The sequence below is a fragment of the Malus sylvestris genome, chromosome 11 (assembly GCF_916048215.2).
Source record: "Malus sylvestris chromosome 11, drMalSylv7.2, whole genome shotgun sequence".
NCBI lineage: Eukaryota > Viridiplantae > Streptophyta > Magnoliopsida > Rosales > Rosaceae > Malus > Malus sylvestris.
In genome coordinates this window covers 31,271,657-31,290,409 of record NC_062270.1, presented here as the reverse complement: position 1 = coordinate 31,290,409, position 18,753 = coordinate 31,271,657, and the positions used below count along the sequence as shown (strand labels likewise).

Sequence of the window (18,753 nt, the reverse complement as noted above, 5' to 3'; positions counted from 1 at the left end):
TATAAAACAGAGGATAATGAAAGCATTGGAGTAAAAGAAAGAGAACCAGCTCCTTCAACAGGAGTAAGATCACCATTGGCGATTCTAACCGAACTTCGATGAGGTTTAGTTAAAGATTCAAACCTAGAAGGTTCACTAGTCATGTGATCAGTGGCTCCTGAATAAATGATCCAGGGCTTATTAGATTTAGAAGTAAAGGCAGACCTAATATTACCGGCAGTAGTAGAAATATGTGAAACTTGGGAGGTGGTGGCTGGTGTTGAATCAAAGGATTTTTTTTCTTATCCTTGCGGGCAGCCTGTTTCAATTTGAAACATTCTGGATATACAACCAATTTCCAGCAATTTTCTTCACGTCTGGTTTATTACAGTAAGTGCAGGTTTTCTGAAAAGGGCAGAAGAGAACTGTTGAGCGCTTGAAACAACCAATTGGTGAAGATGTTTCTTGGCTAAGGTAGATGCCTCAGAGCTACCACCAGTAGCCATGGTAACTTGATGTTGAGCCTCCCTACAGACCATTGCATATACTTAGTTAAGATCAGGGAGAGAGGCGGTAGCCAAAACTCGACTACAAACTTGTCATATCTGACATGTTTGCAGCGGAATTACTGGAGCTGAGTTACTGGTGCAGTAAGCAGTCAGCAGCACAGAACAAGTGTTTAGAGGTAGACGTAACACTCACCAATGTTTGTGTACCCTTGGTGAAGAAGATAGAAATCAGCAGCAGCATGGTACGAAAGCAAAAACAGATTGTTTGCTTAAAATTATAAATCTGCAGTTGCAGTAAGAGAGCAAACAAGATTGTTTTGCTCTAATACCAAAGTTAAAATCAGAGTAGTTCCTCTTCATTGTATAATTCTCTAATTGGAGGATATATACAGCAATACAAACTATCTAGATCAAGTATGAAACCAAATACAATAATTCAAATATGATTGCTATGAATTTAGTACTTGGAATTATCAATTACATGGTATTTCTTGTCTGATCTTTAGTCAAGATTTCTGCTCCAAGTAATATCAGCCAACAGCTTCCAAGGAATTTTACCCAAAAATATTGATCCATTATCTTGAAGCATGATTCGATGATATTTATTAAAATCATACATTTCAAATGCAAATGAACATTTAACACGCACATAAACAAAATGACACATACTTATTTTGTTTAGGGAATACTAACATGACAACATATACTTATTGAGAGGATTTGGTTAATATCCTAGTTCTTTTCCTCTCCTCTTTCATGTTTGGATTGCTCAAAAGATTGGTAACGAATATTGGAGTATAATGATTTAGATTATGACACGTGTCACGTAAGTTTAGCCTATTTAGGAAATAAACCAATGCAAATGAATGAATACTTGAGCAAACATTGAGGAATTTATCTTTCTTATTTTGTTTTTGTTTGGTTCTTTCTGTTTCATACTTTGATTTGGTTAGTTTAATAGAAAGCGGATGAAAAGGGTTCGAAGTAAGGTGTTTAAGTAGAAATGTTTCCCCCAACAACTTATTAAAAATCATAAATTCTTCATAAAAATTGTACAATTCACATTTGCGTTCTTTCATTTTCTCTAGTTGCATGTAACAACTAACAAGACCCATCACCCGAAAAAAAAATAAAAAATGAAAAAGGGTGTATGCATTTGTTATGAAAGATTCATATTTTTTATAGGGCAAGTTTTTATTTTTTTATTTTTTTTATTTTAATAAATTATCTCTACTAATTAATAAAACCCTCTTTGTCAATCAAAAGAGGGTGAAAAGAAAAATTAGTCTTCTATCACACAAAAAAATGATGGGCAATAATGTAATTTCACAGGTTCAAATTTTACTTTTTTTATTTAAGCCTCACCTACAAGTGATGTTAAAATACCTCTAATATTAAAAAAAAAAAAAACCTCCCACTCCCCAATGTTCTCTCTCCCTCTCTCCTTCTCATTTTCTAAAAAAATGTGTTCATACACATAAAGTGTGTAAGTAAATGTTAGTTATTATTAAGAGGATATGAGGATTCGAAATTATTACAAGAATTTAAGGGCTATTTCGAACTCAGTAGACATGGGTGGAAACCCAATACCTATGTTAGGATATTAGACCGCAAGTTTATTGGTGCATAGTTTTTTTTTTTAAAATTTAATTTAGAAATTTCACCTAAACAACGTCGACCATTTGCCGTTGGCTTGGTCACAAAAAACATGAAAATTGAGAAGTTGTTTACTACTTCGCATCCAAACAAGAAAGGCAAAGATACTACTTCTCAATGATAATGACAAAAGCTTTTATAAAGTATCAAACACGTCCCACATATGATAAAAATCTCACAAGTAGTGACTGCGAGATCTCACAAGTAGTGACTACGAAGTACGATTATTGCGTAAGAATTTTTATTTTGTTTAGGTGAGAATCACAATTTGACGCACAAAAATAAATATTAAACTTTAAAAAATTACACACATATATCAAATAGTAACTTGGCTATAATAAAAAGAAGTGGAAATTTTTTAATTTTTTAAGAAAGCAATTATGTTCACAAGTAATTCTATTGAGAGTTAATCCTTAATTTATAAGAAGTAAGCATGAATATATTTCAAGTGTTTTTAAATCCAGAAGCACTTTTAATTTTTTTGAAGTATTTTTAATTTTAATTGTACTTCTCAGAATACATTTTAAGTGTTCTTTTAAATTCATCTTCACTTGTAAATGAGAGATCTTAAATTCGATTCTCAAGGCGAAGTTAAACCACATTATTATGACAAACTCATTATAAGGCTTAACTCACTCACCTACTTTTAATGTAGATATTATTGTTTGTTTCGAAAAAAAAAAAACAGATTGAATACATTGTTTTAAAAGTATTTTTAATTTTTTTAAAACATTTCCAAACAAAGCCTTGAGCCAGTATTTTTCATTTCTGATATCTGCGATCTCTCCTCACGCACAAACACACACCATGGCCTGGTTCATGTTTGCCACTTGTGTACCTCCAAGAGATTCTAGACCCTTCATATCCAATCCTCTTTCCACGTGTCCTTCTTCAATTTCACAGATATTTCACCTCCTCCTCCTCCTTAAATAACCACTCTCTCCTCACTCGCATCTTGTGACTTGCAAACCCTAAACCCCCAATTCACCCCATCTTATCATCTACTCTCTCTTCTCCCATCAGTCGATGGCATCCATGACTTCCACCCTCACCTCATCCTCTCTCACCACCAAGCTCCAGAAGCCCTCCCTCCTCGACTCCTCCTTCCATGGCGCTCCCATGGTCCGCCTTCAGCCGGCCAAGGCGGCCCCTGCCAGCAACGGAGGCCTCTCCGTCTCCATGTCCGCCAACGGCTTGAACCCCTCGTACGACTTGAGCGCCTTCAAGTTCGACCCCATCAAGGAATCCATCGTCTCCCGGGAGATGACCAGGCGCTACATGACTGACATGATCACCTACGCTGACACCGACGTCGTCGTAGTCGGTGCTGGCTCCGCCGGGCTCTCCTGCGCCTATGAGCTCAGCAAGAACCCCGACGTTCAGGTCGCCATCATAGAGCAGTCCGTCAGCCCCGGTGGCGGTGCATGGCTCGGTGGCCAGCTCTTCTCTGCCATGGTAATTAATGTCATTTACGATTAATTTTTTGTTGGTAAATTATTAATTATTTTGAAATTACCTTAATTAATGATTTGTTATTGTGTAATTACCAATTTTATGTGGTGCTTAAATTTTTGCCCTTTCTGGGGAATTGCTGTTTAATTTGAAATTTATGTTTGCTAGTAAAATAATCGAAGATTTTGACTGATCGACACGTGGATCGCATGCAGCGTACGTCTTGTTTGGGTCGACGCGTGTCTCGCATGCAGCGTCTTGTATTTTGTAATACTAATGATTATTTTATATGTTTGACATAGGTTGTGCGGAAACCCGCCCATCTCTTCCTAAACGAGCTCGGCATTGACTACGATGAGCAAGACAACTACGTCGTCATCAAGCACGCCGCTCTATTCACGTCCACCATCATGAGCAAGCTCCTTGCCAGGCCCAACGTGAAGCTCTTCAACGCTGTGGCCGCCGAGGACTTGATCATCAAGGGTGGCAGAGTTGGTGGGGTGGTCACCAACTGGGCTTTGGTCTCAATGAACCACGACACACAGTCGTGCATGGACCCGAACGTCATGGAGGCCAAGGTTGTGGTGAGCTCATGCGGCCATGATGGACCCATGGGAGCCACCGGGGTGAAGAGGTTGAGGAGTGTCGGAATGATTGAGAGCGTTCCTGGGATGAAGGCATTGGACATGAACACCGCTGAGGATGCTATTGTGAAGCTCACAAGGGAGATTGTGCCCGGAATGATCGTTACCGGCATGGAAGTTGCTGAGATTGATGGATCTCCAAGAATGGTACATTTCTATCTCATTTGATTTATTCTTGTTTATAATTTCTGTTTACTTTTTGGTATAGATGCCACTTTTTACTTTTCATACATCTCTTATTAATTTCCCTCATTTTGTAGAGGGTGTGCGTGAGAAGTAAAAAAAAGTGTGCGGATAGCACACCTCTAGATATTATTGTGCTTGGCTAATTTGAGATGAACACTTGTTTGACTGATTTCTGATTTGAAATGAACACTTGTTTGAATGATCTAACTCATTTGACTAAATCATCATTAGTGTCTTATCCAATCACTCCAAGCCATCACAATCCCATTCATCAGAATGGGATCGTGGTGGGGGGCCTAGACGGTTTAGATAAAACATTAAGGACATTAAGGACTGGGAAGTTGATCATATCAAGCATAACTTCTCAATTAGATTTAAGCTCTAAGTGTGCATGGTTGTCAATAAAATTTTGATATGTAAATGCGTAGTGTAGATAGACACCAACACTTAAGTGTTTGCACTACCACATCGCAATGGAAATAGACTCCCATACCGGAATAGTGCCCGAAACTTTCTGGAGGAGCGAATATTCGAGGTGGTACATTGATCCCCTATAATCATAGTAAATTTGAAATCTATGTCCTTTTAATCATGAAAGTTGAAGTAGACCCAACCTAGATTTGCATCCTCCACCATAGAAGGGTCCGAAACTTGTTTCATTCGCTAGCCTATCGTAGTCAATAATGCCATATATAATGGCCTCTACCGGGAAACCTTTACTACTATGTCCTGTACCTCTCCCTCCGCATTTAATTACGAGACAAAAACACCGTAGGAGGACGGCAATTACTTTAGCCTCGATCCATACATAGAGATTTCAAAAGAACATGGGTCCAAAAGCTTTTCCATTCTTTTCTTGTTCTTTAATGTTTGGAATAGTACCATATATTGCTTGATTTTTATGTGGTCCTAATAAGATTCCCACTTTGTATTATGTACAATTTGTGTTTGGAATTCGTCGATTACTTATATATCAATGTGGACCTAATATCATAAGTTGCTACATTATTGGGGATGTAGGGACCTACATTCGGAGCCATGATGATCTCAGGGCAAAAGGCAGCTCACTTGGCATTGAAGGCACTGGGACTCCCCAACGCTTTGGATGGATCGTACGTTGGTGGCATCCAGCCGGAGCTGATCCTAGCTGCTGCAGAATCCGCTGAGATTGCCGAGGCTTAATGTTCGCGTTAGATGTTAATAAACAAGGGAAAACCCAGAATCAAGCCGAAAATAATAGCGGTTTAGGAGTGAGTTTAGGAGTGCGTTTTTATGGTGGCTAAGTGATGGTTATAGTGGATATTTGATGCGGTTTGGGACTTATGTGAGTTTTGTTAATAAAGCGGATGGAGGGATGTTTGTCATCTTCTCTGTGTGTGTGTTGGATATTTGGCTCAGACTGTTGGAAAAGAAATGGTAGTGTCACTTGCACTTGCTTCCTTAATTATTATCTTCTATGATCTGCAACCCCATTTGTGTCGCTCTGGTTTCAATTTTCTGATGTTCGATGAGATGACCTGCATGTAGTTTCTTTGGCGTATTTTTAAAAACATTTATGGGTACTTTTAAACAATTGGACTTGAGCACCACCACAGTGATATTCTGTTCATTAGAAAGGTTGGTACAAATCACACATTCTTTTAATTTTTTGCCGTTGAACAAAATTAACAACTGTGTGTGGGACGTAGAGGTGTGCGAATAGCAGCATAGCACTGCCCTTAACCCAATGCTGGTGATCCCTATTGATAAGTAGAGTGGCTTGTGATTCCTATTGATTGCCTTGTTAGTGTCCTTACTTTGCTGTTGAATTCTAATGTTACGAACAATTAGTATTATTGTTACATTGTTACTCCAGATTACAATTTGACAAACATATAATTTTCAACGGTAACATACTAATTTTTCATGGCAAATATGTACACTACAATTCATAGGGCTATTCATGGCAAGTATGTACACTACTAAATTTTCAACAAAACAAAATGCTTAACAAAACTAAATATGAATTAGATTATGGATTATGAAAAGAGTAAGAGCAATTTGGTCTGTGATATAAAGAGAGGCACGTAGTTGCTGTAAACAGAGAGGAAGAAAGAGATAGAGAGAAAGAAAATGTATGTATTATTTTTCAATTCAATTCAACAACATTAACACTGATTACATTGTGTATATATCTAGCAACATTGCTTAGATACTAAGCTAACATAAGACTCTTAAGATGTTGACACTTGTCACAACCTTACACCATAAACTCTTAACCAACTTAACTACCTCACATACATCCTAACCATCTCACACACATGCACATATTATAGTTATCATCCTCCCTCAATCTCAGAGTGGAGCTTGCCAAGGCTGAGATTGTAGCAGTGTGTTTGATATAGAGGAGCAGACAACCCCTTTGTAAGGATATCAGCAAACTGCTCATTGGAGGAAACAAAGTGCACCTGCAGAAGCTTCTTTGCCACCCTTTCTCGGACAAAATGAACATCAACCTCAATATGTTTGGTCCGCTGATGCATGACAGGATTATATGCAAGGGCAATAGCAGAAAGATTATCACAGTACAGGGTCGTCGGACAAGGCACATCAATTTTCATAAAGTGAAGAATCTGTTTGATCCAATCAATTTCTGCAGAAGTACTTGAGAGGGCGCGGTATTCAGCTTCAGTAGATGAACGAGAAACTGTATTTTGTTTCTTGGATGACCAAGAAATGGGATTTGGCCCGAGAAACACAACTAAACCAGTAGTAGACCGTCTGTCATTAGGGTCTCCAGCCCAATCAGCATCACTGAATGCATGAAGATTCAAGTCTCCTTTGCGAAACTGAATGCCAAGGTCCATAGTACCTTTTAAATAGCGAAGGATCCTCTTCACAACAGCATAATGAAAGTCCATTGGACAGTGCATGAATTGACAAACCTGATGAACCGAGAAGGAGATATCGGGCCTTGTGAAAGTGAGATATTGAAGAGCACCCACAATACTTCTATAGAGAGAAGGATTATTGAAAGGATGACCATCATCTTTCAATAACCTATTATAAGGTAAGCAAGGTGTGGAGCACGGCTTAGAATGAACCATGTCAGCTTTAACCAACAAATCAAACACATATTTAGACTGAGGGAGGAACAGTCCACTTGCATTCTGTGTGATTTGGATCCCAAGAAAATAATGAAGAGGACCTAAATCTTTAATATCAAATTCCTCAGTCAAAGCCGTAATCACTGCAGCAATAGGAACAGAATGACTCCCTGTGATGATAATATCATCCACATAAAGGATGAGAAGGACCACAGAATGTCCATCATGCTTGACAAATAAAGACGGATCAGAATATGTTGAAAGGAACCCCAGAGAAGGAAGAAAAGATGTGAACCTCTCATTCCATGCTCTCGGGGCTTGTTTTAAGCCATACAAAGACTTATGCAATCTGCAAACATGTGTAGGGTTATGTGGATCACTAAACCCTGGTGGCTGGGACATATACACTTCCTCATTAAGAATGCCATGAAGAAATGCATTCTTCACATCGAGTTGACGCAAAGACCACCCAAAATGTGCTGCCAAGGCTATGACCAACCTCACAGTTGTAGGTTTGACAACCGGACTAAAAGTCTCTCCATAGTCAATACCCTCTTCTTGATTGAAACCTTGGGCAACAAGCCTTGCTTTGTACCTAGAAATAGTCCCATCAGCATGTCTCTTAAGCTTGAAAACCCACTTGCAGCCTACCAAATTCTTATTATGGGGTAATGGGAACAAATACCAAGTATGTTGTGTTTTAAGAGCAGCCAACTCTTCTTCCATAGCAGAAAACCATAATGGAGACTTTAGAGCCGACTTATAGGTGGCAGGTTCCATTTGAGAAAGATCAACTGAATCAGCATCTTGAACCACAGAAAGAAAAGCTTTCTTCTTCGAAATACCATTTTTTGCTCGGGTTTGCATAGAATGAGTGTTCATAGGAGGAATAGGAAGAAGAACCTGTAATCTGTCAGGTTGAAACTCATGTTGTATGGAAACACCAGGAGCACTCGAAGGCAGAGTAGGAGACTTATGTAAGATCTCAGAACAAGACACATTTGGAATCGCAGGAGCCACAGAGAATGAAGAAGATGATTGGTGACCTGTTGATGCAGTAATGGACTGTAATGGAGTAGAAGTACCACTGTGTTGATCAGAACATGGATGTGACATAGGCTCTGGCATACTAGATGTCCTAGAATGTGGGAAGGACACAACATGATTGGTACCAGTGACTGAAATGAATGGAGATGGGGAAGAGGGTACATATGTAGAGGTGGAGTGATTAGAGACAGAACATGTAACAGACAAGGTAAGATATGGAAATTCTGACTCATCAAACATTACATGTTTGGAAATATAAAACCGGGTATGAACAATATCATAGCAAATGAAACCTTTGTAACTGGAAGCATAGCCTAGAAAAATGCATTTGATTGTCTTGGGTTGTAACTTGGTATTGTTATATGGTTTTAGTAACGGAAATACTGAGCAACCAAATATTCTGAGATGATGAACATCAGGAATAGCATTAAACAATAGTTCAAAAGGAGATTTATTATAAAGTGTAGGTGAGGGCATTCGATTGATAAGATAAACAGCAGTTTGGACACCAAAAGACCAGAAAATTGGGGGTAAGGAAGCTGTTTGTAACAGGGTTATAGCAGTTTCAATGATATGCCTATGCTTCCGTTCGGCTAACCCGTTTTTCTTAGGTGTATAAGGACAGGATAAGTGATGTGTGATGCCTTTGTCCAACAAAAACTTTTGAAAAGGTTTACTAAGATATTCTCCTCCACCATCACTTTGTAATGTTTTAATGGAAGTGGAAAAATGATTAGAGACAAAATTAGAAAAACCAATAAAGGTAGAGAAAACATCACTTTTATTAAGAATGGGAAACAACCAACAATGTCTAGTGCATTCATCAATGAATGTCACATAGTACCGAAAACCATCTATCGAAGTACAAGGAGAAGGACCCCATACATCACTATGAATGATTTCAAATGGGTGGAGAGACTTAGACACAGATTTAACAAAGGGCAATTTACAAAACTTGCCTTCCAGACATGTATGACACATTACAGGCAAGGAATCAGGTGAGACAGACAGATTACACTTCTTTAACATGACAGAGACCACATAATTAGATGGGTGACCTAACCTACTATGCCAAAGACTAGAAGATACTTGACGGCCAAGATAGGCAGCTTGAGGCTGAGAAGAGATAGCTCGAACTCTTGCTGGAAGTGGTATGAGATACAATCCATTACTGCATTTGCCGTGAAAGAGAATCTTCCCTGTGGCTTTGTCCTGGATCCAAAAACAAAAGGCATCATAGATCAACCAACAATGATTATCTAAGCATAATTGATGCACAGATAACAGGTTCTGAGATAATCCAGGAACACAAAGAACTGAATTTAATTGCAATGGTTTTAAAAGAGTATGAAGAGTGGAGGAACCAATATGAGATATTGATAAACCTGCACCACTCGCAGTCTGAATGGTTTCATCAGCAGGGTATGGAGAGGCCAGGGACATATTACTCAAGTCAGATGTCATATGGGAAGATGCTCCAGAATCAATAAGCCAAAATTGTTGAGGATGAGCACTTGGCTGATGATGTTGTGATGAAGAAACATGCAAAGCAGTTGGAGCTTGAGTAGAAGGGTTAGAGTTTCTGAAATGGCAATATTTAGCACTATGATTCTTCTTCCCACAGATTTGACAACCCTCAGAAATGGTACTATCAGAATTCCGGAATCGGCAAGTTGGAGCAAAATGGCCAAACTTGCCACAAATTTGACAAGAGTTACTAGAAACACCATGTTGCTTTGGTGGAGAAGAACCAAGAATGCCAGGAGCCGAATTATAATTGCCATAAGTGGACTTGGAATTTCCAAACCGAGACTGAGAATTGTACTAAAATTTCCCTTTGTATTTGTTCTTGCTTTGGTTTGGCCTGATCCCAGAAGGACCGGATGAATAAAATGTAGACGGAGAAGAACCACCATAAGAAGTATCAGTGGAATGACCCTCAGGTTTAGAGACACTGCCATTATTTCGAGCAACCATAGCAGACAAGAAAGGTGTAATGGGAATGTTTTCAACCATTGCTTCCTCAGCAAGTAACTGAGATCGAAGATCTTTCATGGAGATGACATTTTCACGGCCTCGAATAATAGATCTCAGAGTATTATATTCAGATGAGAGACCATTCAAGGTCAAAATCACAATATCGTCATCATCGAACTGAACTCCAGCAGCAAACAGATAATCACGAGCTTCTTTAATGCGTTGCAAATATATCGAAATCGAATCCGTACCTTTCTTGATGTTCTGTAATTCAGATTTCATCTGAAAGATCGTTGCTCTAGTGATAATCGAAAATCGTTCTTTGAGACGCTGCCACAGATCATGAGCATTGGAACTACCAATTGCACAAGAAACTGTTGAAGGAGATAAAGTCGCTGTGAGTATTGCATCAATGCCCGATCGTGCATTTTCCAAACCTTGAAGTCATCACTTTCAGTCGAAGATGAAACATCACTCGAAGGGACAGAGGAACCTTCAGAAATAGGGACATTGAATCGAGCAGGACATGGATGAGACCCATCGACAAAACCCATAAGACCATGGCCTTCAAGTAGCAACTCGATCTGGAAATTCCAAGTTAGATAATTGGAATCATCGAGTTTGACAGTCACAGAAGAAGAAATTGTGGATATGAGAGACGTGATGGGAGATTGAAGAATTTGCAGTTGAGCAGAAGTCACCATTGCAACCGAAGAAGGAAGAAATCTAAATGAAGAATTTCTTAGAGGAATTATAACAAACACTTGGTGTGCAAAGAGAAGGTTGCACCCAGTCGAAGACCCAGAGAAAAATCAAGGCCCGAAGAAAAAGAAGACAGACCGTTGATGCAGAATATAGAGCGGAAGCAGAAGAACAAGATCGAGAAACCTTCAAGCCTAAGCTTTTCAGGCGAATGATACCATGTAAACAGAGAGGAAGAAAGAGATAGAGAGAAAGAAAATGTATGTATTATTTTTCAATTCAATTCAACAACATTAACACTGATTACATTGTGTATATATCTAGCAACATTGCTTAGATACTAAGCTAACATAAGACTCTTAAGATGTTGACACTTGTCACAACCTTACACCATAGACTCTTAACCAACTTAACTACCTCACATACATCCTAACCATCTCACACACATGCACATATTATAGTTATCAGTTGCGATCCTAAAGTCGTAGTACCTTCATGCATGCAAGTTATTATGGTCGTTTAGAACTCTAAGATACAAGCCTTTGAGATGTCTCATTCGCTAGGTACGATGACGACAAATGATGTGCCAAGTAATTATCAAGTTTCCGTTGATGAATGATGAGTAGAAATAGGATATCAGGGGATGTAGATGAATTTTTTATACAACGATATATTTACATTAAGAGGTGAAATAATAAATTGGTTACAAATTTATCATTATCGAGATTTGAACCTAACAGCCTAAAATTTCACTTCTAAGTGAAGAAGAACACTACTAAATTATAATCCTAAATGGCAAACGATGTAGATTGATTTTGAAGTGAAAAATTGAACATGTGAAACTTTGTTAGATTCTTCTATTTAAATAGAACTATTCACATCCCTTAAGAAAAGACATCTCATTTAAATTCAACGTGTATGAACTCTTATTTTAAGAGAAAATTCAGTTTTTCGATTTTATATGTAAGACGACTTCCTACTCGCTATTTGGGTGAGAATGCACCACCTCCATTCGTTTAAATTAAAATTTTAGTTTGAATGTATCATCTACAATTTACACGATACTTTTTCAGTTTTCTCTTAAATTTTTATCACAAAGCCATATATATGACTACAATAAGAATTTTGACTAAAACTTGTGGAAACTTAACTTCTACCTCCTTCAAGATAAATTTATGTCAATGGAATTCTTACTCCAAGTTGTTTAAGAGTCTAGAATGGGGAGGCAGATTGTCTACTCTTTCATTACCATGCTTTTTCCATCCCCTCCTACATTGTGTGGTCACGGTTAAGTCACGTTAACATTTTACATTGATTTTTTTATAGAGATAATAAGACATGTTGACGTGGTTTCACTGTAACCGCACAAATAAAAAGGGATGTGAATGACATGGTAAAAGGAGGGCAGACAATCTGCCTCCCTAGAACGGGTGAAAACACGCATAAAGATGAAACACGGTAATTTTGAAGGAATTCGTAATAAAGATTGACAAAGGTTATCCACACTAAAAATAAAAGTCTTGGTGGTAAATTGACAAGATTTTTAGTTCTGGTAGTATTTGTGACCAACTTTTATTGTCTCGGTAGTGTTAGGGAGAATAAATGTGTAGACTATTTTACAAATTAAATTACATCGAAATTGATGAGTAAATTATTATTTAAATGTTGATTAACGTACTTATTTTTATTAACAACATATTATTTAGTTTGTAAATTTAATTTACCTATTTAATTTACTTAGCATTATTCTGTTGTCAACACCAAATTATTTTCTATGCGTTATTTTGAGAACTAAAGAATAACACCACGCCGTCGTTTTGATTGAGTAACCTCAAAAGGGGCTCGTGGTCGTCTCGTTCTCCGCAGTTCTCTCAGTAAGAAATCCAGTTAATTCATCCTCCATTGATTATCCGAAGCTTAACCGCTCTCAAGGCATCTCCTTACCCTAACTCACTGTTTGGTTACCGAGAAAAACCAAGAAAAATAGAGAAAATTTGAAGAAAAAAACCCCTCAAATTCGTGGTGGTGTTGTTGTTATTGGCAGAGCCTGAGATTGAGAAAATATGGAGGAAATGTTAGCAATTTTTCTTTCCATGCTTCTTGTTTTGGGATTAATTCCACTATATCTATGGAAACGCCGCCAAGATTCTCGACCGCCGCATGAACACGAAGAAGAACCTCAGGTTTAATTTTTTGAGCCCTAATTTCGTTGCAGCGTAATTGTTTTATTTTATTTTTTGTTCTGTTAATGATTTTTGGCTCAGAAAGTAGGCATGGTGTTTTGGATTTAATTTTTTGAATTTTTTTGGATTGATATTGATTTAGGTTGCTCAGAGGGAGGCGGTAGTGCGTGCGCCTGGCGGTCGCCGGATGCGTAGGAGGCCGGCTTCTGGAGCAAGCACATCATCAGCTGCTGCACCAGCTGTAGAAGGTTTGTGGTTTACGTTTAAGTGGCTAATTTTAATTTATATTAGTAAGTGGTTGGATTAAGTTCATAAGTAATTGCGACTTTGTGAGGTTTCGCGATGTTAGTTTCTCTCTGATTGGAGAAGCGTTTGTAATTGATGAATCATGATTGAAATAGATATCAATTGGTAAGCAGTGGTGAGATAATCAGGAACGAAAATATAAGTAACCGCATCTGTGATCAAATTAGGATTTTTTTTTTGGGGGGGGGGGGGGGGGGGGGGGAATATGGTTTATACGGTTGATCTGTTGGGGTCGACCGATGATTATTCCAGAGACCGAGTCATAGGGTTTATGGATTCATGAGGAGGGTACAAAAATTGAGGAAGTAAAGGATGTAGAATTAGGCAGTTCAGAGTGTAAGTTGACTCATCAGGTATTCTGTTTAGAAGACTTACCCGGCATAGGAAGTGTAAATTTGGACTTGTATGCTGGACAATTTATGCTTCAGCTATTGCATTGGTTAGCTTGCTTTAAGTGCTATTGATATTAAATAAGTTGAAAAATGAGTTATTCTGGCAATGAACTGTTAATCTATATTTCTAAATACAGAAACCGTTGATGGAAGTGATGAGGAAGATGTTGAGGGCGAGTATGAAGACAAAGCATCCCAGAAGAGGGAAAAGAAGCGTCAAGAGCGGGAAGCACAACGACAAGTATTCTTTCTTCCTTTTACTTCTTGATTTGAAATTTTGCACACACTCTCTCTCCCTATCCAGTCCTGATTAAGCTTGCACACACTCTTTTGCTCTCCGGTCCTGATTAAACTTTCTAGTATATGTGTTGTGTCATGTCATGAATACCCAACAGGCCTTAAATTTTAGCGAGTTTCTAGATATTCAAATATCTACATTTAATAAAGACATAAACCATTCCCGTGTAGTCACTGAGGTGTAGGAAATGTTAGAAGTTTGATTACTATATCATTCAATCGATTTAAATTACTGAATGGCTGAATGACTAAAACATTTAATTGAGTTTATGCTTATGTTCTCTGAGGATCCTTGATTTTGGGTTACTTGCATTCCTTTTATATTATTTTCTTCCCTTTTCCTTTCAATTGAAGCACAACTAATTATTTACTTGGGTCCATTCTTTGTTTGAAGGCTGAACAAGCTGCACGTGAATCAAGGGTAACAAAACAAGACCGCTATGCTGAAATGCGGAGGAGGAAAGATGAGGAGCGTGAGGCACAGGAGCGTCAGCTGGTGTGTTGATGTCCCTCTTTCATTTCTGTTTTGGCAAATTAGGATGTGTATTTTTATGTTGTTGGATTACTGCCTGAAGATTTGACCACTGTTTTGTAGGAGGAAGAAGCCAAAGCTCAAAAGGCTAGGGAGGAGGAGGCTGCTGCTTTAGAGTTTGAAAAGTGGAAAGGCGAGTTTTCAATAGACGCTGAAGGTACTACAGAGAATGAAGTGCAGGATGGACGTCAGGATTTGCTGTCTGATTTTGTGGAATACATAAAGGTAGAGTTCAATTAACTCATTAAAAAAAAATTATTGTTCTATACTCTAGCTCCCAAATACGTCCATCGGGTTGGCATCAAACTAGGGATGAAATGTGTTACTAAGGGGTGGGTTAAGGTAGTTTGTCCAATTTATTCAACCCAGTTGAGACAAACTCAACCTGGTCACAAGCTTATGTGCTCAACTTTTTCTAAGCCCTAGCTCAGGTTAGCTCCGCCAAGCTGAGATGAGAGGAATCTGTTTTGGTCAACTCAATCTGAGCTTGTGCTCATGCCTGAATGAATGGACCATGGTGGGACGCTTGGGCATGCAGCTTGCCATTTCCGTCCTCTCATCCTTAAGATAGCTTTATTGTTTAGAGTTTATTAATCTGTTAGCGTCCTTTTGTAACGATATGAGACCTCAATCATATGAACTAATGGTTGAGAAAGTAAGCATTTGAAGTTGAGGTTGTGATTTTGTTATTAATAATACCTTTAACTCTGACATTGCAGAAACATAAATGCATTCCCTTGGAAGATCTTGCTGCTGAATTTAAGTTAAGGACTCAGGTAATTTCTCCACATATTCATCCTAAATTAACTCCTAAATCAACAGTTTTCATGTCTCCTTACGTACCTCAAATTTCTGTAATAAATGAAGTTTTTAGTTGAAAAATAGTAAGGCACGTGGAAATAGGGTTTTTGTCATGGGACCAACCGTGATAAAAACCCTGCAGAAATATAATTTCTAAAAGTGATTGGTCAACTTATTGTTGCTCTTTTCGTTTAGAACATGCTTTCTTTTTTCATCTGTCACAGAAATAATCCATCCTTTTGGTATATCATGCATCGTTTGGATTTATGCTAGATTTGGCTTTCTAATTTTTCGATACTAATGATTCATGCAGGAATGCATCAATCGAATTACCAATCTGGAGAGTATGGGTACGTTGAGAGGCATTTCCTCATTGAGTTGTTTCACCCAGATGAATAATGCCTTGCTTCTGAAGGTAAAATGCCTTTGTTTTTTTGGTTGAGAATGAAACTGTTGTATTTGTTTGTGGTAGGGCGACTTTCTGGCGTCATGGACGACAGAGGGAAATACATATACATCTCCCAAGAAGAGATGCAAGCTGTGGCAGACTACATTAAGCGTCAAGGAAGGGTAAGCATTTCGCATCTCGCTAGCAAGTCCAACCAGTTCATAGACTTGGAGCCCAAAGCGCAGTTTGTTGAAGAAACCGGTACTGGGGCAGAGATAACTGTCGCTTGATTTGGTTTAAGTAACATGTAAAGGACAATCACAAACGTAATGAAAATCGTGCACGCTGAGTTAAGTTAATTAACAGGAAATATAACTAGAAGAGATTGTAGGGGATAGGTTTCTTAATTAGCGTTTTGATATTATCTTCGGTTATAGCAGCGTCGCCTTGTTTAACGTACTAACTGTAAACCGTCGTTCGCAAGTATTAGCGAGGAGCTAGCTTCTTCAACGAACGGTAACTATGCAGCGAGTACACATGGAAGCAAGCAATTCCACTAAAATTATATGAAAATGTAGGGTTAAGAACGTATGCACCATGGCGCCATTTGCCTCCACTAATCTTATTTCTGGACTTTGACAGAAATTTCTTTGTAGGTATACCTTTGGTATCTGGGAGGGTCCGGTTTGATTTGGTTCTCTCTCTCTAGAGTGAACCGGAATAGAAACCGAAAGATATCATTGGTTGGTTTTTTTTTTTTTTTTTTTTTTTTTTTTTTTAAATTTATTTTTAGAACCGCACGGTTTGGTGCATTTTGGTTCCGGTTTGGTTTGACCGATTTCCAGTTCCAAAAGAATTATATATCTTAGGGTTTGGGGTGTTAATATATTAAGTCATTTTTTATAACTCTTTTACTCGGTACCAAATCCGTTCATTTCAACCACAAATACAAGATACAACCAAATTCCTTCCGGCCACTTCCTTTGCCAACCCACAAATTCCCTCGCCTCGATCTCCCCTGCATCTCTCTCTCTCTCTCTCTCTCTCTCTCTCTCTCAATTTGCGGCATACTTGAATGGTAAACTAGGCATTTCTATGTGGTGTTACATGTTCTTTTGATCCAAGTGGTATTAGGGCAGTGGAATTTCAAACTTCGAAGAGTTTGGGTGCACATCTGAATGTTATCACCCGCTTTTAACTACAAATCTCTTTGCATAATTATACCCTTTATTGAAAGTGACCGCTTTAAACCATTTGAGTTACAAGTCATTGTCACAAGGGAGGTTTTGGATGTAGTCTCTAGCCACCAATTTTCTTTTACTGAAACCTTATTAGTTTTCTGTTTTATCAAAGTTCTTGACTTTTGTACACCTTAGCATATTAGTATTACATGTATTTCATGTCACCTATTTTGTATTCTAATTTGAAAATTATAATTTGCAGTTACTTATATTTATGGCGTTTTAAATAAAACACATAAATTGTGTGATTTAAAATACTAAAGATAGATTAGAAACTTAAAAACCATCATCATCATAATCTTCACCATCTTCATATCAGCCTCAGACACCAAAACCTAGAGAAATCATGCTAGCGCAGTTAACCATTAGGCTAGGAAGAAGGTCGGTCAAACACTTAAAAGCCAATACAAGATACCATAAAAAATAAGGAAAACTAATGAAAAGGGCTTGAAAACTTTGAGTTTTAATGATAAGGACAAAATAAAGGGTAAAATGAATAGTACCAGGATTGACTTTTTAGTGTAAAAATGTGGTTTTTCGTTAAAGTGAACAGTACCGGGTACTTTTCGTTAAAGTTCCCTAAAAAATAGGGAGTTTAGGGCCTGACACTATTCATTATTAATCAAAAAGATATTTTGTGTATGAAAAGTCTATAATCAAGCTCTTTTCTTTATTTACTCTTATGCAATTATTCCATTATTACAGTAAGGTCCACAATGATGTTGACATTTCTATCTGGAAATACATTATTTTACATGATGTTATTCAGTTTATGCTAATTTGTTGCCAGCTCTTCATGCTTCCATCATGTTGTCAATGTTATGCAACTCTTCTTCTGTCAAATTGTTCCAGTACTGTTCATCACTTTCTTCTAAATCTTTCTCTATCTTCTTTCACCTTGTAGTACATTTTTGCTGTTTCTTCTTTGAAAATTTGAGGCTTTCAATAGGGCTGATGACTGATTCTTGTCTTGATGTAAATATACATTTCTTCTTCTTCTGCTACTAATACCATATCATACCTAAAATCTTCAAATTCATCTAAGGCAAACATTTGGATCCCTCTAAATTTCAAAATATATTTGTATGAAGGAGTCCACCTATGTGAGGAGACAGTGGATGGTCTAAAGGACTCTTCATTAATCATGACTATATGCCTAGCTTTCTCCTTATGCATATGTGCTTACCAATCTGGAGGACTATTGACAAAAATTATGCAAATTTCTTTCCACTTTTTAAGATAATCTTCTGCTCATTTTATAAGTTTTTTAGGAAATTATTCTAGCTGGGAAATATGGTTAATGAATTTTTTTTCAAGATAACCAAACTCTAATAGTAAGGTAGGGGTAACTTCTACCACATTATGCTTTTTCTAA

At 37.8% G+C, this 18,753-nt stretch overlaps 2 protein-coding genes across 2 annotated transcripts; both read left to right on the top strand.

Moving 5' to 3' along the window:
- Nucleotides 1-3,088: 3,088 nt before the first annotated feature.
- LOC126589528 (thiamine thiazole synthase, chloroplastic-like) lies at nucleotides 3,089-5,870 on the top strand. The gene is made up of 3 exons (XM_050254845.1): nucleotides 3,089-3,599; nucleotides 3,899-4,387; nucleotides 5,447-5,870. The coding sequence occupies exons 1-3, from the start codon at nucleotides 3,171-3,173 to the stop codon at nucleotides 5,606-5,608; spliced, it is 1,080 nt and encodes a 359-aa protein (XP_050110802.1). The 5' UTR covers nucleotides 3,089-3,170; the 3' UTR covers nucleotides 5,609-5,870.
- Nucleotides 5,871-13,021: 7,151 nt separating this feature from the next.
- On the top strand, nucleotides 13,022-16,496 carry LOC126589529 (DDRGK domain-containing protein 1-like). The gene is made up of 9 exons (XM_050254847.1): nucleotides 13,022-13,170; nucleotides 13,283-13,421; nucleotides 13,564-13,669; nucleotides 14,257-14,360; nucleotides 14,811-14,912; nucleotides 15,012-15,173; nucleotides 15,668-15,724; nucleotides 16,063-16,099; nucleotides 16,222-16,496. Exons 2-9 carry the CDS (start codon nucleotides 13,302-13,304, stop codon nucleotides 16,425-16,427), a joined length of 894 nt encoding a protein of 297 aa, XP_050110804.1. The 5' UTR covers nucleotides 13,022-13,170; nucleotides 13,283-13,301; the 3' UTR covers nucleotides 16,428-16,496.
- The last annotated feature ends 2,257 nt before the right edge of the window (nucleotides 16,497-18,753 follow it).